The sequence below is a fragment of the Sugiyamaella lignohabitans genome, chromosome B, assembly GCF_001640025.1.
Source record: "Sugiyamaella lignohabitans strain CBS 10342 chromosome B, complete sequence".
NCBI classification, from domain to species: Eukaryota; Fungi; Ascomycota; class Dipodascomycetes; order Dipodascales; family Trichomonascaceae; genus Sugiyamaella; species Sugiyamaella lignohabitans.
In genome coordinates, this window is record NC_031674.1 from 806,590 (window position 1) to 828,043 (window position 21,454).

The following is a 21,454-nucleotide window of genomic DNA, read 5'->3' on the forward strand; positions in this document are numbered from 1 at the left end:
GGTGTGACTCTGCCTCCGGCGGCTGGGGCTCCGCCCCAGACCCCATAGCTCCTGCTTCGCAGGAGTTGGCCAGGACCGTGGGGAGACCCGACTCGAGCAGAGCGAGAGGAGCCGGGGGTCTGGGGCGCAGCCCCAGCCGCCGGAGGCATTGGGCGTACGCCCAGTTACGGGGCCAATCGAGGATTGTAGAGCTGCTGCTGCTGCTCGGCCTTCTGCATAACCGTGCATTATTGTCTTGTAGCTCTCGGCTCGGCTAATCGACTTCCCCAGATTTTATCCCCTACCACTGATCTCTATAATCAAGACACAGTGCTTCATTATGTCCTATTTAACGGATATCACTCAGGTGGTCGATAGTATTGTTAGAGAGCTTCAAAACAGTTCGATTTATTCGAGTTCAGGACCAGCTGATTTAGCTCGACGAAAGGCCCTTATCGGGAGGGCGATCCAGTACCTACCATCATTAAGAAATGAACACAATGTTCCGCTATTAGCATTGGAACTGCTGTCTAGTCCAGTGGTAGCACTTCCTGAACCGGTTTGCAGCGACTTTTTGGTAGACGGATTCAGATCGGCTGTGGCTCGAAAGTATTCAATTAGCGATCCGACAATTCCCCCGCAAGAGTGGACTAAGTATTTAGTACGACCTGTTATTGACAGATTGACAGCTGAAGGGGCTTTGTGGAGGATACTACCATTGTTATCAGGTTTAATCCAGGCTTCTAAATATGAGATTCTGGCAGATATTGAACGATCTGAGCGAGGTTTACGTCAGTCTAAAATCACCTATGTCCCTAGTGTGGCTGATTTACGATACCAGCAAGATTGGTATGTTAGGGTGTTCAACCAGATAATAACTCTGCCCCTTGAGTCGGATAGTGATTATAAAAAATATCGGGATATTATAAACATGGCATTGATTACCTTGGCTAAATGCCAATGGGCGTTGGATCCAGACGTTTATAGTCGTCTCGTGCATGCAGAGACTATCGTTCGATCTTTGCAACTGATTTATTCGTATCCCGACACAAGTGTCATAAACTCGTTAAGATTACAATCATCACCTGTTATTGAACTTGTGAATAACCTTTTAGGAGGTTTTTCTAACATAATTCGCCAATCAGTAGAATCCAACTATCGCAACAACCTTTCTTTTAACGATCTAGACCTAGCATTGAACCATATCCACATGTTCGCAGAAGATTTAAGTCGAACATGGGTGAGACTAAAGCATTCACCAGACTCAATTACAAAATCGGAGACTGAACAGTGGCAGATTTTAAAACAGTTTATATTTGCAATCTGCCTCCAGTTACAGGGATTCGCAGGTCTACTTTTACATGTCAATCGCCCAAAACTAGTTCCTGTTGCATACCTGAGTGCCAAGATTTTAAAAACCCTCTCTCCTGTATATTTCATTCTCGACAAGATAGGCTCTGCTACTTTTGAACCTTTCAGTTTTACATACAATGTTTGCATCGATGTTCTTACTTTAAGTAGAGGCACATTGAGACAGGCACAAGAGTCTGTGGACTCTCTTATTAGAGCGTTGGCTGGTTCTTGCAATCTTGGAGCTGTCTTGGACAATGATATGGATCGAGGCAAAATTCTATTCCTAATTGACCTATTCGAAAAATTAATCCACTTCAGCTCGTTTCAAGTCATAAATCAAATCATTCTGCCATTTATAGGAGAGTTTTTAGTCCCTAATCGAGATCCTACAAATCGCAAGCTGTTGACGCCTTTACTAGAGTCATCTCACTCAGTTATGTTGCAATATCTTCGACTCAGTCCAGAGGTGGCTGTTATCAATGATAATGTTGTAATGAATTATCTGGATACTCTGCTTGCTCTATTCCCTCACGATCTATCGAGTCCACAGCTATTGCTAGCACTAAAGACAATTGCTCAATCTGTAGCAGCCCCTACTCGTCCTACAAAACAGTTGCTTCACCAATTCCTAGAACGACTGTATTTCAAATGTAAAATTACGCTACCTGCTATTCCATTGACTACCAAAGCAGAAGAAAATGGCCCACCAACAGTAAGATCTGTTTTTGTTAGTAGCTTGATCCATTCACTCCCACTCTTAGAACCTGGAGATTTCCAATTCTGGCTAGAGAGAACAGACAAACTCTTTCTTCGCCGTGGTCCTTATTACTCACCCCTGTTCCAGGCAGAAAATGAGTATCTAACAGAAGACATGGAAAAAATGATATCCGGAGAGCTGGATTTATCATTGGCTGACATTGGTATCCGGTGGTGGCACCACAGTTCAAAATTGTAGTATCTCATTCGTGAAATAGCAATAAATAAATACATATATGAGTAGAATACACTGTTACTATCAGTCTAGCGGACTTCGAGATGACTTTGTCGTCTTCTTCGCAGGGACTCGGCCACATCGACAGGAAGCACCAGAGGGCTTGACGGTGGTAAGCCATTAACACCAGACGGGTTAACATTATTGGTACCATTGGTGTTAGCATTGGTCGCAGGAGGCACCACCGCAGTCGTTTTACTACGAGGCCAAAAACTAGGTAGAGGAATCTGCTGACATCTAGGAGAAACACAACGGTCAGTGAACCACTTTCTTAGTCTCGACTCGATAAACTGTCCAATCTTAGGAATGTCTTGGAGACGAGACCTTGCACCAACCAAACTCTTGATGTCGAATTCCAATCTATAATTTGGATCAAATGAGAAAGACAGGTATGTTGTGCCATCATTTGCATCATCTGAATTAGACGTTGATGTAGCATTTGCACTACGGTTGGAGGAGGCTGGTACGGTATTAGGTGCTTTTGGTACTGCTGGTGATTTCCTTAATGAAACAGACAATGTACCAGAAAAACGAACAATTGAAACAGATAGCGATACTGGCAACACTGCAAATAGAGCCTTTGGAAAATTAAGCAACAGTCTTGTTTCAATGCCCAGAGTAACTGTATCAGTAAGGTCTACATCGATCTGGGCTTCTAAGCCATCTTGGCCTTGACTTTGCCCTAATTCGTTTCGGTTATACAAAATCTTGCAATTGCTGAAAATCGGATAATCATCACCGATATTTAGTTCAGTGACACGGATTTTATCAATGAAATCAGGAATAATATCACCATTCAACAAATCATTGAGACTCCTTAGCATGCTATCATCAGCTCGAGCATCTTCGCGAAATTGGCTGACTACTTGAGCAATTAGTACTGTAAACCAATCGACCGACTCGGCATTATGTGTTTCTACGTTGTAATAGGTTTTCTCGAGAATTGTGTTTATAACATTCTCACTAGGGACATTGTTTGCGCCCATGAGCTTTGCCGCGTTTCTTTGATCTCTCCTTGACAATGCTGTGACGTAATCTTTTCTTTCAGAAGAAGTATCTGTAAATATAAAGAATCTAATAAATGCTACAACCACAATCAATACACTGACTTGACCCACCAATAATCCATAGGCAAAAGATACTGCTGCCGACGTTCCTTGAGGAGGTGTGGGCGGTGGCAGAAAATCGTCATTCGCTACTACAATGGCTGGATAAGTCGGAGTGGGGATGACTCTTGAAGTAGAAATGTCATAGGAATGATGTGTACTCATCCCGTCTCTTTATCATAGACCAGGTTAACTGTTTTGACAGAAATTATACTAATCAGATTTATCTAGAGATTGGCATCGGGATAGACATTATCGGGTGGTGGAGATCGCAAATGGGTTAGGTAATTTTTTGAAATTGGTGGATTTGACAAGAGACTTGATTTCAGCTAAGAAAAGAAAACAGATGTGTTATGGATTAGCCAGGAGAGTGAATAAAGGTATTTTGGTTATTTATATTCTTTGAAAGAGATGAAATCGTCTCGTCTCTAAGAAGTTACTTGTCTTTACGGGCAGATAGTGGATATTTGCCAGGCCATACGAAAACCAGATTTGCTATAACAAACTTTAATCAAAGACTGAAATCTGAAAGTGATTAATTAGCTCGGGTAGTCTATAAAGCTTTCTGTGGAGGGATTTTTTCACGTTTAGAGTTACATTAACAAGTCGAACATTAAGACCCTGCATATAGCATGCAGAGACGTGGAAATCGAGTAATTAAGCTGTAGAAACAGAAATGGCAAACTACAAATGAAATTGCAATAGTAAAATGAATATCGTGATCAGATCAACAGTCAATAGTCAATATAACCAAATAACTTAAGAGACTTGACCAAAAGATTCCATATAGATTTTTCCTAATATGCAGGATTAATCCGATAAGGGCAAGGAAACCGAAGGATTTTTGCAAGGCTGAATTTTATTTATTTACCCTTAGATCCAGTTTTCCAAAAAACATTAAATCTACAAAAAGTAATACGAAGTCAATACAAAATGGCTAGAAAGAAGTCAGCAAGAAGAAAGGCTCTCGAAGCCCAGGCGAAAGAGCAGGGAGAGTCACCTGCTAAGGTTGAAAACAAGGACAAACTTGGGTTAGAGGAAGAATCTGATGAAGATATCAACACTCTCAGTATAAATCAAGAATATGCCAAACGATTCGAGCACAACAAATCCAGAGAGGAAAAGCATAGACAAGAGGAGAAAGATAAGGCCAAGCTTCTTGAAGACTCGGAAGAAGATGCTGAGGACTCTTCAGACGATGAGGATGAAGATGATTTCGGTGAGCTATTGACTGAAGATGTCGATGACGGTATTCAAAAAGTTTTGGAAACCATTCGTACAAATCCCAAGGCCCTATTGGATCCATCGGTTAAATTTTTTGATAATTCCGAGAATGCTGCCAGTGCCAATGGTAATGGTACTTCTAAAGCCATGTACTTGAAGGATTATCACAGACAGAACCTTCTTTCCGGTGGTGTGCACGACGATGATGAAGAAAACGACAACGAAGAAAAGCCATACGCTATCCAAAACCGTGAAGATAGAGCTAAACTTTTGGCAGAGATCAACAAAGACGATGAGGATGAAGAAGATGATGGTGATTTCCTCACGAAAAGAAAAGAGCAAAGAACAATTGAAGCGATTGAGTTGCCTGATCCCGAGCAAGATCAAAAGGGATTTTTGGAAGCTTACACATCAAGCAAAGCATGGATTCCTTCCGGTATTGATAAGAAGACAGGTAAAGAAATTGTGCCTGCGTACGGTGATATTGTTGGCGACGAAGACGACGAAGAATTCGATGACATTGCCGATGATTTCGAGACTGCATATAATTTCAGATACGAGGATCCAAATGCTGCTGAAATTGTGAGTTATGCTCGTAATGAAAGCACTCTCCGTCGTAAAGGAGATAACTCCAGAAAGAGAGCCAGAGAGCAAAAGACCGAGTTGAAGAAACAAGAAGAACAAAGCAAAAAGGCTGAAGTTAATAAGATAAAGAAGAAGAAGGTCAACGAGGTACTTTCCAAGTTCGAAAAGCTTAAAGAAGTCATTGATGACGATGAAACTGCGGCACAATTTGAAAACATGGATTTACTAGAAGGTGATTTTGACGCTTCTGAGTGGGATAAACGCATGGAACAAGTCTTCAATGAAACATTTTACTCAAAGAAAGACAAGAATTTCGCTGGTGACGACAAAGCTGATGAAGAAGACAAAGATGACGAGACAAAGGAGGAACCAGATGAGCCCAAGGAAAATATCAAGGAGGCTGAGGATGAAGAGCCCGAGAGACGATCTCGTAAAGACAAGCATGAGGCCAAGAAAGAGAAGCAAAAAATGCGACAAATTGCTGAACAGTTTGTGGAAGCCAATCTTGACCTCGCACTAGAACAAGAGAAAATCGACCTTGTATCCTCTGGAACCAAATTTAGATATCGGGAAGTTTCTCCAGACTCGTACGGACTCACAGCACGCGACATTCTGCTTGCTGACGACAAAGATCTCAACGAGTTTGTCGGAATCAAGAAGCTGGCACCATTCAGAGACGAAGAAAAGAAGAAGCACGATCGCAGAAAATACGCCAAAAAGCGACGACTCCGCGAATGGAGAAAAGCCGTCTTCTCGACCGAAGACGAGCCCACCGACGAGCTCTTCGAGAAACTGGTCGCCAGCCAAGACGCTGGCCAACCAAAGAAGAAAAAGCAACGCAAGCGTTAAACACCTATGTATTTATATAATCTATCTTCGTGACCTGATATATCGGGGGAGGGTGCTGCCTCCGGCGACTGGGGCTTCGCCCCAGTCCCCGTGGCTCCTCTCGCTCCGCTCGAGTCGTTACGTCGACGGTGCCAGCAAACTCCTGCGAAGCAGGAGCCACGGGGTCTGGGGCGGAGCCCCAGCCGCCGGAGGCATACGGGGAACAGTAATAAAAAGTACACAATAAATTAAGGGAGCATTAGCGGAAGCGTTTTTCGAGAAGTTTGGACACGCCGACTTCTTCGTACTCTTTTTTGGAGATCCACAGCTGGTGGAACGTGCCCAGACTGGCGAGGATGCTGCCACCGATCCAAGCAGAGAATTTACGCTCGATAAGGTTACCAGGAGCGTGGATTCGAATTTTGTAGCCCGGAAGTGCGTGAACGAGGTCTTCGTTGACCCGGTCTGTGAAGCCTTGGATGAGTGAAGTGCCTCCTGTGATGATAACGTTGTTGGCGAGATTGGCTCGGATGTCCACGTCGCACGAGTTGATAGCGTCAATGATCATGTCAGATATACCTGTGGTTGTAAAAGGACCTTGGGTACGGTCAGTGTAGACAAGTGCTTTGAGCTCTTTAGCAGCAGTAGCAGCAGACTTTTCAGTAGGCTTTTCCTTGTCTTTATCTTTATCACCGTCTTGTCCTTTGTCCTTACTGCCTTTGCTAGCCTTTCCTTTTTCTTTGTCTTTGCTGTCGGCATCTTTACCGTTTTCTTTACTGTCGTCCTTATTATCGTCGTCATCACCATCTTCTTCTTTTACTTCTGGTGCTTCCAGCAGCTCCTCGCCTTCTAATAGGAAATCGCGAGGTTTGAACAGTGGCTCGGCAACCTTGAATCTCTCCGAACCATACTCAACACTTGAACCATCGGGGAATTCAAACACCCGATTGCTATAAACATCAGTACCAGCCTGTGAAGCGGCTTCGTCAGTATATGGAGTGTCCTGCACCTGCGCCATTGACTCTTTGAATTCCTCTATCAGCCTCGATACTTGGAAATCATGGAAGCTAGCAGTCACTGGTGCTAGCAGTGAGCGCTTTTTATATTCAGTGGCCTTCTCGCCTGGTTCAAGACCCGTTTGGCGAGCTGCTACCAGATATCTAGGAGTAAGATCAAAATCTGATGCTTTAAGTAAAGCCTCAATATGCTTGTTGATATAAGTGCCAGCATGTCGAGACCGTTTACTTGTTTTAAACAAAGTCAATCCATCTAGAACTGGCGTTACAGACGCAATATCAGCGCCAATGTCTACTACTAAACCACTACCTTTACCAGAAGCAAATAATGTACAAACTGGTCTCTTGGCGATATAGAAAGCCGGTGTATCAAGCGATTCAAATGCGACTTCCATAGCCTTTTTGCGGTTTTCGTCAGTATTCCAAATCTGTTCTGTTATAAGTAGAGGCTGTTCAGTAACTTGAGCACCTAATATATCTTCTAAACCATATCTCCACAGTTTTTCAGTGGCATCCCAATCCGATACAATACCATCAGTCATTGGCGATGCAATCTCCATCCCATCTCTTGGCGTATATAAGTTATTATCACCAAAATAGAAGAATTCCTTCTGATTAGAGGGAAGCTTCTGTTTTTTCACACGTGAATCGCGTAGTTCTTCATCGTCTCCATTCACAGCAGCCTCAGCAGACTCAGAATCTGCTTCACCATCCGGCTGTTTGCTCTTAGATTTGCCATTAATTACGCTGGATTCATCCTTAGCATCAGGAAGCAGTTCGGGATCATAGTCAGGATTGGGTCGTCTGCCAAAATATGTGGGAACCACGCCCTTTGGCGAGTCTTCACCAGCAAATCCAAACCGAGTCCACGCTGAGCCCTGGTCAATTACCAAAGCATTGACCTCATCTGATCCTGTTAGTATTCCCTTCAGAAATCCGAGCTCCAACAAAAGGAATCCTGTCCCATATCACCAAACATATCACCCGAGACTGTCGAAAGAACGACTCGACCGAAGCGAGAGGAGCCACGGGGTCTGGGGCATAGCCTCAGCCACCGGAGGCAATCCTCCTCCCAGCATAAAAAACTTACCACCGCCATAAACAGCCGCTGAAGAAGCCATTGTTGTTGTAATTTCGTTGCAGCGGGATTATCGAGACAGACAGCGATAGGTTTTTTGGAGAAAGAGAGGTTGGACGGAGGTTCACGAACATCAGGTTCACCAGTCAGCCGCGTCTCGATTATATGAAGGTTCTCATATTCGAGAGAGAGAATAAGCCGCTAGCGCGGCTCCTGGAAATTTCAGTACCCTCTGATTGGCTGGGTAGGGATTCTCGACGCCAAAAGTGGTGAAGTACTCACAGTAGCAGCGAAAACAGTAGCAGCTAAGATATCTTAACCACGCCCGATCCAAACAAATATGCTCTCTGTGGCAACTAGGACACAAGGTGTAGCGGCCCGCCGACTGGCAGCGCGCACATTTTCTTCAAAGGTAAATTCACACGTTGCAATTCGGGTCTCTGGTGCGCCCGAATGAAGCTTAAGTCTGGCAGACCCGATCTGTGCGCTTGATAACTTGAGTTTTCAAGAGCAAAATAGTACAGGTTTTGTGGGACTGTTTAGAATTGGTTGTGTGGAGACAGAAATCAGGATTCGCTAGAATCGCAATGTTTCGATTTGAAACTCGGAAGAAGCATGACTGGTGACACTGGACATGCCAAAGGTAAATATAATATCAGGAGACCAAGAAACTAACAAAAAATCAGGCCCAACTCTCGAACGTTAAGAAAGTCGATGTAGTGACTCCTCCCGTAAAAGTCACACCACCCGTTATTGAGCCGGTTGTCAAGGAAGCTCCTAAGCAGAAGAAGAGCCATGGATTCCGTAACTTTGTGCTAAGCACTGTATTCCTCTCATCCGCTTTGTATGGAGCTGGTGTATGGTATTCTCTTAAAGACGACACTTTCCATGACTATTTCACAGAGTATGTCCCATTTTCTGAGTCGATTATTGTCGCCATTGAGGAGCGGGAGTTCCGTAGCAAGTTCCGAGACGTCAACATCAACCAAGGAGGAGCCACTGCTTCGACTGCTGTTGCAAATGGCTCAGGACCCTTGTTGCAATCTATTCCAGGCAAATTAAACGATTTAAAGGTCAAGATTAGACCTGGTTCTTCTGCCGAACCTAAAGAGATCTCTAGTGATCAAGCCACTAAGAGCTCTAGTTCAAGTGCTGTCACTGCTGCTTCTAGTTCAAGTAAATCTGCTGATAAGAATGCTAGTATTGCCAGACCTAGTTCCAGTGATTCATCGGCAAAGAATATCGTCACCGAGAAGAAGGAGGGAATCATTCCTAGCGGAATTGGAGCACCAACTGCCGGTGGCTCTTCGTCTCATTTACTTCCACTGATCCGAGTTCCTGGTGATATCAACCCATTGGTAGCCTCGTCGGTTGAAACTCTTAACCAGTTCATCCAATCGGTAAACACTTCGACCTACGGAGAAGACATTGTACATAAGATTTCGCAAGAAGTTTCCAAACTCAGTCACTCGATCAATGCTCTTAACAAGGAGAACCAAGAGACCCTTTCAAAGAGCTTGGAATCGCAAGCTGCTAAATTTGCAGCTCTGGGCGAAGCAAGAGCTAACGAAGTAAAGGAAGCATTGGCCTCACAAGAAGACAAATGGAGACAACAATTCCAAGAGGAGCAAGCCCGTATCCTAAAACTGTACAATGACCGTCTATTGACAGAAGTCGAGGCTACCAAGAACCTCGTTATTTCTCATGCCAACAACAGACTTTTGGCAATTCATGCTGAGAGAGAGAAGCAGTTTGCACAAGAGATCCAAGACCGTGTTGAGAAGGAGCGTGATGGAAGACTTTCCAAGATCAAAGAACTGGCTGAAAAGGTCGAAGCTTTAAGCCACCTGACTGAGAAGACCAGCTCGATCATCAGCGAATCTGACTCGGTCTCACAATACCACATCGCTGTCGGTAAACTGAACTCGGTGCTGAAGTTCTCTAACGAGCCCGTGCCATTGGGTCCTTATATTGAAGAAGTCAGAAAGGCACTTTCCGACGACCCTCTGGTCCAATCGATTCTCGACAACATCCCCGAAGACGCATACAAGGAGGGTGTTCTCACCAACGCACAACTGGCTGCTAGATTCAAGCTGCTAGTTCCCGAGCTCCGCAGCGCATCTTTACTTCCTCCTAATGCCGGTGTCGCTGGCCACATTGGATCCATCATCTTCTCACAACTCCTTGCTGGAAAGAGCGGTAACCCTGTTGGCAACGACAACGAAAGCATTTTCGCCCGTGCCGAGACAGCTCTCGGTGAAGGTCGAGTCGTCGATGCTGTTGCCGAAGTCAACTCGCTCACCGGGTGGCCCAAAAAGCTCGCTGCCGACTGGCTCTCCGAGGGTCGCAAACGCAGCGAAGTCGACTTCCTCGCTCAAGCCCTTGCTGACGAGGGTAAACTCTGGGCTTTAAAATAGAAAAAAATACATTAGATACAAGCATGAAACTCTTGGCTGGGGTCCTGCCTCCGGCGGCTGGGGCTTCGCCCCAGACCCCGCAGCTCCTCTCGCTTCGCTCGAGTCGTTAACATCTACGGTCCCAGCAATCTCCTGCTTCGCAGGAGCTACGGGGTCTGGGGCGGAGCCCCAGCCGCCGGAGGCCGGTCTGTTCGAGTCGGTAGTTGGGTCATGCATGCTATTATGTTATGGTAGGAGCGCCTTTGCTGAGCCAGTAGTCTCGTTTCTGTGCTTTATCGATGACAGAAGACGACCGGCTGTCTTCGGCAGAGCTGGCATCGTCGTCCGAGAGAATCGTGATCGGAGACTTCGACGAAGCGCCTCGTTGGGTAGGGGAAGTGTGTCTGGTTCCGTCGTTGGGTCGTTCGGCGTTCGAATCAGAGTCGGAATCCGAGATGTTATAGTATTCTACTGCCGCTGGTCTGGTCGCTCGTTTGTCTCCATCGTGTTCGGCTGTTGACGGTGATTTCCTTTCGGGCTTGGATTTTGGTGAGTTTGGTTTGGGTCGTGACGGTGGACTAGCTAACTTCTGATTGGGTCGTGAGTTACTTTGTTTTTTGTAGATGTCTCCGATAACATCTTGCTGCTCGCCGTCGTTTCCGTCGACATCAGCATCGCTTTCGTCCTCCTCAAAGTCACTAGGGACAATGATATCATCGTTGGTGTCGTTTTCGGTACCGTTGAAACTCGTGTAGTTTTCAATACTCAGCTCGTACTCGCTCTGCACCTCAGATCTCGAGTCTAAGAAATCTCTCTCAGGCCCACGGAATTTGATCACGTTGCCCAGAATCGACTTGCCCAAACGATCGCTGAATGACAGGTACTCCAACTCATAACATCGAGCCACCAGCAAGTCAAATGCGCCCGAAAATGCCTTCTTAATACCACGAATATTGAACGTGCCCCGGCTGAGATTGTTTGTCTCATCACTAGGATCTTGAATAGCCAACATGAATTTCCTGGGGTTATCAAGATCGGGGTTTTGGTCCTTTCTTAGGTATGGCATGTCTCCTCTAACCGAGAGTGCTATCGAGTCGTAGTTGAAGTTTCTGCCATAAAGCTCGAAAAATTCTATAAGAAGAACACCCAAATTGTGCATGGGATCAATTGCTCCACTAGACACTTTTGGGTGGTTCTTGAGAAATGACACAATCAGACAAATGACACTGAATCCTCCTAAACCACCGCTGTGAACTTCATTCATCTTACGGCGAGCCAGAAAATGCTTGATAATGATGGCAAAAAATCTAATACATGGATATTCTGCAGTCCATTTACGAATTATTTGAACAGCCTCAACACCATTGCGTCGTTCAAACGAGATATCAATATGGATATTGCTGGTCTTTTCCACGAACTTGATAATCGGAACGCGAGCCTTGGCAACGACCACTAGGCTATTAGCAATGCCAGTAGCCTTCAATTTAGATGACAACTTGTATAGATGTGCTCTGGTATCATAGGAGCCTGATTTCGATAATACCACCATATCGATATCGGATCCAGGAAGGTATAAGTCGGTAGCAAAAGAACCGAATACATGTATGTCAGCATCTGACCACAGATCCTTGACTATACCACGGATTCTTTTGACAGCATTATTTCTGGCAATAATCTCTGCCGCTGATGGTGACATGTATGATACAAAATCTTTGATTTCCAAAGTCAGCCAATCGGAAATCTCTTGCTCTTGAGAATGATCATGATTAACTACCCAAGGGAATTCGGATAAGACATTGATTCTCTTTGATGCTTTCTCATCCTCGTCTTCGGGGTTGAATTTACGTTTCCGAGATGTTCTTGAAGTTGATGTTGTCATAATACTGACATTAACAGCGTTATCCTCTTGATCGTCGTCTTCATCTTCACTTAGAAACATAGACATTTCGTCTTCAAACGCTTTGAAGGTGTTTGTATGAATAGATTCCGCAACATCCGAGAGATCAGAGTCAAAAGCGATGAATCCAGAATCTTCGTTATCATCGTTGGTATTAATATCAGCATCCATAACAGCGTCATCATGATCAACACCACTGGCCGCTACATTGCTGATATAGTCATTTGCTATAGCATCCATTGATGCACGTCTCTTTTTCCCACCTCTTGAACCTCGTTGACGCTTTTTGAACTTTTCTATAACGTTACCCATGCCATCAACAATCTTGTCGATACCAGACTTTTTCGACATCTCAGATTCAGTCCCTATTGATTTAGAGGGCTTTAGTTGATGTGAATAATTGTCGTGATTCTTTTCAGATGCATGAATTTGACCATTGACTCCACTTGTAGTCTGATTCCTCAACTGATTCTCGCTCATTTTCTTAGACAGATTCGGTTGGCTCTTGGCTTGGTTCTTTGGCTTTTTCTCGGGTGGTTGATTTTTGGGCTGGTTCTTCTTGGGTTTATTCTTGGCCTTGCTTTTAGGTTGGTTGCCAGCTTGATCCTTCGAATCGCCTTTTGGGCCTTTGGGAAGCTTATTCAAAAGTTTTTTGAGACCCTTTTGAGGTTGATTGTTGGATCCAACATCGGCTGTCCCTTTTTCAACCGCCGCCACATACGCCGAGGGGCCTACTGGAAGACCATTGAGAGATCCACTAGAAGCCTGCGATGCTAGCTGTGGTGATGACTTCTTGGCTTTAGAACCCATGTGTTGTGTTATAATGAGATGTGCGAGTGGCAGATGATGTACAAAATAGACCAATTAGTGTGTGTATAAGTACCAAGAAAAAAGACGATGCAAATTAAGTGTGAATAATAGAAATGCTTCACAACAAGTCCAGTTGTAAAGATTAATTACCGTGTATGTTAGCAGGGATTGAAATAAATAAAATAATCAAGGTACCACGGGATGCCTCAAGTGGATCTGACGAATAAAAAAAAGTTATGCGAAAGACAGATAAATATGGGACCAATAAACAAAAGAAGTCCTCAGAAACCAGTTCACTGAAAGAAATATAAATACAACACTGGTCGGACTTTATCCAGGTTTTCAACAGTGAACCAATATAATTTAATGATACAGTCCCAGTAATTATTTCACGTCATGAATCAAATACGGCTGAAAAAAATCCAAAATGCAACTGCACGGCTTAGATCGGAGAATTACAGTGACTCAAAGTCTCCGTCTCCAAATCTCCACACCCTCCACTTGACTTTTCCGCCTTTTTCATGATTTTATCATTCAATTTCAGTAGCGAGTATAAACCAGAGACCAAGAAAAGGAACTGGTTTTATAACCCAAGTAAACTGGACACCCCACGCCCGACTCGAGCGCAGCGAGAGGAGCAACGGGGTCTGGGGCGGAGCCCCAGCCGCCGGAGGCAAAAAACAGCCAAAACAATTGACCCCAAAAAAGTGGATCAATAGGAAGAATAATAATATAGAAATAACTGATTATGTAAGGGATCATAAGCAGAGCATCGGGCCCTGCAGCAGCAACAGATAAATAAATAAAGCCATGCAGGACAATAGTGGGGTGGATTTAAGATCAGCGTTCGGTTGGACAGGTTACCAGATTCGCCAATAAATAATATTTTGTATCAAGTGGATTCAGGTGAGCAATTGAAAGCACCCACTTGGACTGACATCCGTCGCATGGCTCTACGAAATAAACACAAAAGAATCAGATCAAAGAGGAAGAAGTAAACAAAATCAGAAGCATAAAACTATCAGAGACTCAAATCAGGACACAAAATCACGTCCGGTATTTAGGTACGACAGTTGTCGGAACACATCCATTCCAGTTCATTGTTTGCTCGACCTAGCTCGCCATGTCTTTGGTTCCATTCAATAATGGCAATAATCAGTGGGATGTGGTTCTTCAAGACAATTCGAGACGAGCAGTGGTTTTGTACGACCGGAGTTCGCATCGTATGACTGTCGTGAACAATGCAAGAGTGCTCAGTACAATAGAAAGAGTGGACAGTACGAACCATGGCGAACGATGTCTAAGTTGTGGTCAAATGATTCCGCCACAAAATAGACGTTCCGGCATTGGACCAGAACCTAGTCATACACATTATAACCCGGATCCCGACGAGTCTGGCATGAACGCCACGCCATTCCGGCAATTCACTCGGGATGCAAACTACTTCCAACTGCTAGAATATCGTAACGAGAACGAACCAGACACTCCACGACCGTCGTCTCCAGTGGTGTTTCCACTCGACACGCCGCCGCGGCGAACCCAGTCGCCGTCAGTGACCCCGGTGCCCGAACGGCGGCCGTCGTCTGGCATCTCGGACAGTGCGTTCAGTCCGGGCTATTTTGACAAGTAAGTGGGAATTTGAGAGATATGAGCCTGCTGGGGCTCTGCCCCAGACCCCGTGGCTCCTCTCGCTTCGCTCGAGTCGGGCGTCGACGGTCTCAGCAACTCCTGCCAAGCAGGAGCAACGGGGTCTGGGGCAGCGCCCCAGCCGCCGGAAGCAGTACTAACGGTAGCGATAGGTTCTTTATTTCAAGTGCTTTGCTAGGAAGAGGTAGTAGAGGAGCCGTTTATTTAGTGGAGCACGTTTTAGACGGGTTTTCTTTGGGGTTTTTTGCTTTGAAGAAGGTGGCAGTAGGCGACGACCATGCGTGGTTGGAAAAGGTGCTGTCCGAGGTGAATCTTTTGAGGATGCTGTCACATCCGAATCTGGTGAGGTATAATCATGTGTGGCTCGAGGTGAGCTCGCTGTCGAGTTTTGGGCCGCTGGTGCCGTGTGCTTATATTCTACAGGAGTACTGTAATGGCGGGACTCTCGAGGAGTATATGATGAAAGGACGGTATAAACCAGGCACTGATGGAGAAAGCGATATTATTCCGCAGTTTCAGCGAGATCCGAATGACAGAACGTGGACCAAGAATGATATTAAGGCCAAACGTGATAGAATCAGACGGCGTATGTCACAGCAGGGCGCGGATGGTCAGGGTTATACTGATTTTAGCGGTAGAAATGGAGGGTCTATGAGTGCTGTAGTAGACGATAATGACGACGAATATGTTGCTGAATTGACTATTGAAGAGATTATATCGTTCATGACAGATATTGTAATGGGCGTGAAGTATTTACATCAGAACCAGATCATCCATCGGGATCTGAAACCGAGCAATTGTCTGTTGTGTCGAATTCCCGGCCAGAGCTTGCCGACTGTTCTTGTCAGTGATTTTGGTGAAGGACAGATTGAAGGGTTAAATCGAATGGGCAGTGGAAGTACTGGTACTTTGGAGTACACAGCACCTGAGCTTGTTCAGACAGTTAGTGGACGGTTTGTTGCCCAGTTTTCTAAGAAAACCGACGTGTTTTCACTAGGAATGATTCTACATTATCTGTGTTTCTCAAGATTGCCATATTCAAATGTGTGGCAAGAACGAGGTGATCTTGAAGCGCTTACTGGAGAAGTCCGGCAGTTTGGGGGGTTCGATATCAACATCAGTAATAGTAAACTTCACCGTACAGACCTGGATCCTCAACTTCTTGCTCTTGTGGACGCCATGGTCTCGATAGATCCCGACAGAAGACCTACTGCTGACCAAGTGCTGTTCATACTGGGACAAGTAAATGAACGATATCGACAGCAGCAATTCCACCAAGCACAAACCACTGCCATGTCCACTGCCTCACAAACATCACCACCACCCGCATCATCAACATCAGGAACATCAACAGCAGCAGCAACAACAACAGCAGTTCCAGAAATAACTACCAACACAACTGCTACATCCACATCTACAGCTCTACCTATAAACAGCACAACAGCCACACTGAGAATATCTGATACGTCGAGTTCACTTATGTCTCCTACACTGTCTCCATCAATTAACACACCAGCGACGTCATCATTCGACATGAGCAGTTCACTCAGCTCGTCGCTCGTCCCCACTGTAATATATTCACCCGACCACCAGCGACCCAACATGCTCCTTCGCTACCTACCAACCTGGATCCAACGACTCGCGATCAGAAACCGTCGTTCACCCCGCCAACTAACATCCAGCCTTCTCCTCACCAAAGGAACACTCCTGCTCATAAAACTGGCCACGATCTACAAACTGGCACCCTCGCCATACACACAAGCAATTTACATGCTCCTCGGAGTCGAGCTGGCCACACTCTCCATCCCCGTCTCCATCGGACTCTTTCTCGCCCATCTCGTCCTGTACTCACTAGCATGAACCTCCGGGGTGGCCCACCAGCCTCCGGCGGCTGGGGCTCTGCCCCAGACCCTGTAGCTCCTGCTTCGCAGGAGTTGCTGGCACCGTCGACGCCCGACTCGAGCGAAGCGAGAGGAGCAGCGGGGTCTGGGGCGGAGCCCCAGCCGCCGGAGGCACACCACCCACCCGGAGGTGATATATTCAAATACTATTAGCGAACACAAAAGATATATAAATTAAGAATGCAGGAGACGACTGGTCTAACAGTTGCAGGCGCCAGCACCGTTGGCACCGGACGGTTGGCGAGCCGAGCGTGAGAGGTCGACGCCCTTGGGGCCCGAGGGTCGGGTGGATCTGTTGAGAACCGATTCGATGGGCAGTTTCTTGGCAATAGCCGTGAACAGCTCCGTGACGTTCTCGCCGGTCTTGGCCGAGGTCTCGAAAAACAGCAGACCTGCTTCTTTGGCATATGCTTCAGCCACTGAAGTGTCGACGTCTCGAGATTCTTGTAAATCGAATTTGTTTCCTGCAAGGGCAATGATGATATTTTCATTGGCCTGGTGTTGCAACTCCTTGACCCAAGCCTTCGCTCGGGTCAGCGACGCCGATTGTGTAATATCGTAGACGACTACCGCACAGTTGGCATTGCGGTAGTACATTGGAGCCAGTGATTTATAACGCTCTTGGCCAGCAGTGTCCCAGATCTCGAACTTGACAATGGTGTTGGGGTCCACTTGAACAGTCTGGGTCAAGAAAGCAGCTCCAATGGTCGACTCTCGGAAATCGTCAAACTGATCTTTGGCAAATCGGTTCACTAAAGAACTCTTTCCTACAGCTGATTCGCCCAACAAAACCAGTTTGAACTGCGCAAACCGCGGAGATGATGTCGATGTTCTAGGGGTAGACATGTCTATGGCTGTGGCTGTGGCTGTCGATGTTGATGTTGATAATTCTGTGAGCAATCTGAACTCACTTAATAACTAGTGAATGTGAAAATAAACCGGATGATGTATAGTAACAGTTTGGCAATCGACTGAGGAAGTTCCTGGCCTGCTGTTCAAACTTCGGATAAAGAAAATATTCCCTCAGAACAAAAGAGGCAAAAATAGAGAAAACGACAGTGGATCTGGCTATAAAACTAGACAGATGATTCTAGTTTCTGTTTCAGTTCTAGAGTCTAATATCGATTGTCGAGATAAGAAAGCTACTGACTAGTCGGTTTGTTGATGTTGATTGCTGGGAACAAGGTGTGAGGATCGCTAGGGGTCTGCACTGGTGTGATCTCTCTCTCCTATCAAGTCAATCGTCGTCTGTAAACGCTATCGTCGTCAAAAAGAACAATCTTCTTGAATGAAAATATTCGGTTGGCACTTCTCCTCTACCGAACAAAGTAGATCGTTGAGATAAATTATCAGTCGAGTCGGATTCTCGCTGCTGATGCTTGCTTGTTATCAGAAATGGCTGGTTCCTGATATACGCAATCTGTTGAGACCGTCACCCACTTCTAATTTAGGGTTCAGGGTACACGCATGCGCGGCGCTACCGTCCAGTTATCAGCAGCCCTCTCCTCCCCTGGCCCCTCCCTCACCAACGGCAACGGGTCCCTATCCCAAACCAGACCTCAACCAGCTCCACTGCTCCACTGGGGGTCTGTTCTCCTTCTATCGGACCATTGGGCCACGTTCTGGGGTGACATTTCGCAGGGACGGGGGACTGCCTCCGGCGGCTGGGGCTCCGCCCCAGACCCTGGTTGCTCCTGCTTCGCAGGAGAGATGGCTGGGACCGCAGCGGACAACGACTCGAGCGCAGCGAGAGGAGCAACGGGGTCTGGGGCGGAGCCCCAGCCGCCGGAGGCACAGCCCACACCCTAGCCCTTATCGAGATCTTATCAGGGTTTGAAGCAGGGGATCGGCAAGATGGCCGTTGGAAACCGTTGTTGACAGGACAGTTGTGACAAGAGCGGAGATTAGACTTGCTTAATGTGGTTAGTTTGTTGAAAGGGGGGTCTTGATCGGATTGTTTAGCAGTTGTCTTTCCTAGGCTAATTAGCTACACTTGTGAGATCAGTCATATATGTTCTTTATCTTAACTGCATACGTTGTATTTCCAGCTACAAAACCCGTTCAAAAAGCTCGTCTATTGATATTTCTCACACAATCTAGAAGAAATGGTCAGTTCTAGTCAATTGAGCGTATTTACCTGCTCCTACTGTTAGATTTACACACTCACAGGAGTGATTTCATCACGGCTGGCACTTTGTACCCCATCATCGAGGACTCGGATTTATCCGTGGTTAAGGGTTTAGAACTACTATAAGATAAATTTTTCAGATGATCCGGTTTGACTTCTTTTTCTCTTCTGTAACCAACAGTCAACCGGTAAGTCCAAGAAATCCATGACATCGCTTCAGAGACAGGTGGGACGTTTAATGATGATTGTTTTCTTCGCATAGTTCAACTGAGTGTCTCACTGACGAAATACAAACCATCTAAGTCTTTCGCTCCTATCTGAATTACGTCCCCCTGTTTCCCATTCTAGCGACTCTCAACACCCCGTCTGCTACTGAATGCTAACAAAAACAGATCTTCTCCAGCATATCTCTGGCTCTGTAGTCTACGTAGTATAATACACTGGAGTGTCGAATCTCATGGGTGGGTGATCTGTCTCTGGCTGACGGGGCTCCGCCCCAGACCGCGCTGCTACTCTTGCTGCGCTCGAGTCGGGCGTCGGGGTTCACTCAGCTTTCAATCTTGGGGGAACAGCTTCAGCTGGACACCCTAATTCAAACGTGGCACGCCAGGTCGCTCGCGAAGCGAGCACAACGGGGTCTGGGGCAGCGCCCCAGCCGCCGGAGGCACTCTGACACCCTCAAAAAATGACATATAAATAATGGTACACAGGTACTAAGAGGAGGGTTCTACGTCGGTGGCCGGTCGTAGCGCGTACATTCGCACGGGGTACAGTTCTCTGGGGAGCCCGGTTTGTTTGGTGACCAGTTTGAGGTCAAGTCCCGCTCGTGTGAACAGTTCGCGGAATTTGGCATCGGTTCTTGTGACAGAACTGTCAGTGTCATCGAAATCGTCTTCGACAGGTGCGTTGTTTTCTTTGACGATGATATATCCACCGGGTTGAAGTCCCTTGATACATCGCTGGAAGAACTCCACCAGCCGGTCGTCGGCCAAATGACCGACACACCATTGACACCAAATCAGCCAGTATTTGCCCTCTTCGGGTGTGAAATCTTGCATTCCTACATTGAATATTGTGCCCACTTTGCCCTCTTTCTTCAGATCAGCCAGCGATTCATGTGCCTGGTCCACGAAGTTCTTGACTGGCTCCACCAGATCCACCTGGTCGCAGATTTTCGACAAGAAATCTTTGGTGATTCGTCCGATTCCTGCTCCAACATCCAGACCATGACGAGGCAATTGGTCTCCAGAAGCAGATTTTTGAAGAATATTCAGTCGTCGTACAAACGCATTAGACCCTATAATATCGACTTTGGGCACCACTCCCGTGCCGAATCCGCCAAGCATTCCGTCGACCGTGGCCGGCACTGACGACCAGTAGCTCACCGCATCGTCGTAATTGATATGCGTATCAGCTGGCACGTCCGGTTCTAAAGGCATCTTTCTACTTTTTGTTCTCCTCTGTAACCTGTCCGAGCTCTGAAATATTCATCTCCATCCCCTCTGTCTCGCGCAGATACTTCTCACATACAGCCGTGTAGGGAAAATCCAGGGGGTGGGGGGACGTGCCTCCAGCGGCTGGGGCTCCGCCCCAGACCCCGCTGCTCCTCTCGCTACGCTCGAGTCGTTGCATCTGCAGAGCTGACAACTCGGGGTAGAGGGATTTTGGATGGGAATTAAGCGGTTTTTTGGACGAGAGAAGGGGTGGGTGGTGATTTTAACGGTGTTCAGGGTTCGCAAGGCAAGACCACACCCACTGGGTATGCTCCTAACGGGGGTTGACTGGTTTTGATGCTTTCTCACAATCACTGAGCTAGCTCAATTTTAAATGAGACAACTGATTTTCAAGAATGAAGTCTTAAAGTTTGAAATGAGCCTGGTTTCAAGGCTTCAGATCATCGGGAAGGCAATTTTCACCGGGGTAAATGAAAAGATCTGCATTGTTATAACCGGGATCGATCCATCGACGCTGTGAATAACTGTGATAATCGAGCGAGATGTGATGTGTGTGATATTTGACGATGAACCTGACTGGGTAATTAGTGGGGTGATAAACAGATCTGAGCTAAGCTGATGGTACTAGCAACTAGCAAGGAAACAAGTCAATTGGAACGATCGTTGCTAATTAGCGATCAAAAGTAAACCGCACTACTGCTCGCAAACGAACAAACGAGAAGGAAAAAGTATGACCTCTCACTAGAAAAGGGGAAAAAACACATACCCCCACCAAGCCCCCGCCGAGTCCCCTGAAAAAACCCCAAAACCCAAAATTCCCCTGAAACCCAAAATCGCCGTCCCCCCGACGCCCCGACTCATGCGAAGCGAGAGGAGCCACGGGGTCTGGGGCGGAGCCCCAGCCGCCGGAGGCACGACCCTCAGCAGCAGTAACAGCTCCCAATAGGACAGAATCCTGCAGAGATAGGAGATAGGCCAAGTTGACTTTTCAGGCTGCAGAGATGTCCCACTCAGGCTGCAGTTGGGCAGGTGCAGGGCCAAAAAGGCATGGCTGGTCAAGC

At 46.4% G+C, this 21,454-nt stretch overlaps 9 protein-coding genes across 9 annotated transcripts; 4 read left to right on the forward strand and 5 right to left on the reverse strand.

Annotated features, from left to right (window-relative positions):
• Window positions 1-319: 319 nt before the first annotated feature.
• Window positions 320-2,287, forward strand: AWJ20_2254 (Peroxisomal biogenesis factor 8; the record flags this gene model as incomplete). Its single annotated transcript, XM_018879187.1, has 1 exon — window positions 320-2,287. The coding sequence occupies one exon, from the start codon at window positions 320-322 to the stop codon at window positions 2,285-2,287; it is 1,968 nt and encodes a 655-aa protein (XP_018737126.1).
• A 65-nt stretch (window positions 2,288-2,352) lies between these two features.
• Window positions 2,353-3,594, reverse strand: MMM1 (ERMES complex subunit MMM1; the record flags this gene model as incomplete). Its single annotated transcript, XM_018879188.1, has 1 exon — window positions 2,353-3,594. One exon carries the CDS (start codon window positions 3,592-3,594, stop codon window positions 2,353-2,355), a length of 1,242 nt encoding a protein of 413 aa, XP_018737127.1.
• A 768-nt stretch (window positions 3,595-4,362) lies between these two features.
• On the forward strand, window positions 4,363-6,087 carry KRI1 (Kri1p; the record flags this gene model as incomplete). Its single annotated transcript, XM_018879189.1, has 1 exon — window positions 4,363-6,087. The coding sequence occupies one exon, from the start codon at window positions 4,363-4,365 to the stop codon at window positions 6,085-6,087; it is 1,725 nt and encodes a 574-aa protein (XP_018737128.1).
• A 238-nt stretch (window positions 6,088-6,325) lies between these two features.
• On the reverse strand, window positions 6,326-7,642 carry ARP4 (Arp4p; the record flags this gene model as incomplete). The annotated part of the gene is made up of 1 exon (XM_018879190.1): window positions 6,326-7,642. One exon carries the CDS (start codon window positions 7,640-7,642, stop codon window positions 6,326-6,328), a length of 1,317 nt encoding a protein of 438 aa, XP_018737129.1.
• Window positions 7,643-8,775: 1,133 nt separating this feature from the next.
• Window positions 8,776-10,577, forward strand: MIC60 (Mic60p; the record flags this gene model as incomplete). The annotated part of the gene is made up of 2 exons (XM_018879191.1): window positions 8,776-8,782; window positions 8,881-10,577. 2 exons carry the CDS (start codon window positions 8,776-8,778, stop codon window positions 10,575-10,577), a joined length of 1,704 nt encoding a protein of 567 aa, XP_018737130.1.
• A 220-nt stretch (window positions 10,578-10,797) lies between these two features.
• On the reverse strand, window positions 10,798-13,263 carry PAP2 (non-canonical poly(A) polymerase PAP2; the record flags this gene model as incomplete). Its single annotated transcript, XM_018879192.1, has 1 exon — window positions 10,798-13,263. The coding sequence occupies one exon, from the start codon at window positions 13,261-13,263 to the stop codon at window positions 10,798-10,800; it is 2,466 nt and encodes an 821-aa protein (XP_018737131.1).
• A 1,647-nt stretch (window positions 13,264-14,910) lies between these two features.
• Window positions 14,911-16,770, forward strand: IKS1 (protein kinase IKS1; the record flags this gene model as incomplete). The annotated part of the gene is made up of 1 exon (XM_018879194.1): window positions 14,911-16,770. One exon carries the CDS (start codon window positions 14,911-14,913, stop codon window positions 16,768-16,770), a length of 1,860 nt encoding a protein of 619 aa, XP_018737132.1.
• Window positions 16,771-17,009: 239 nt separating this feature from the next.
• On the reverse strand, window positions 17,010-17,657 carry VPS21 (Rab family GTPase VPS21; the record flags this gene model as incomplete). Its single annotated transcript, XM_018879195.1, has 1 exon — window positions 17,010-17,657. The coding sequence occupies one exon, from the start codon at window positions 17,655-17,657 to the stop codon at window positions 17,010-17,012; it is 648 nt and encodes a 215-aa protein (XP_018737133.1).
• A 1,995-nt stretch (window positions 17,658-19,652) lies between these two features.
• On the reverse strand, window positions 19,653-20,378 carry TAE1 (Tae1p; the record flags this gene model as incomplete). The annotated part of the gene is made up of 1 exon (XM_018879196.1): window positions 19,653-20,378. The coding sequence occupies one exon, from the start codon at window positions 20,376-20,378 to the stop codon at window positions 19,653-19,655; it is 726 nt and encodes a 241-aa protein (XP_018737134.1).
• Window positions 20,379-21,454: the final 1,076 nt, after the last annotated feature.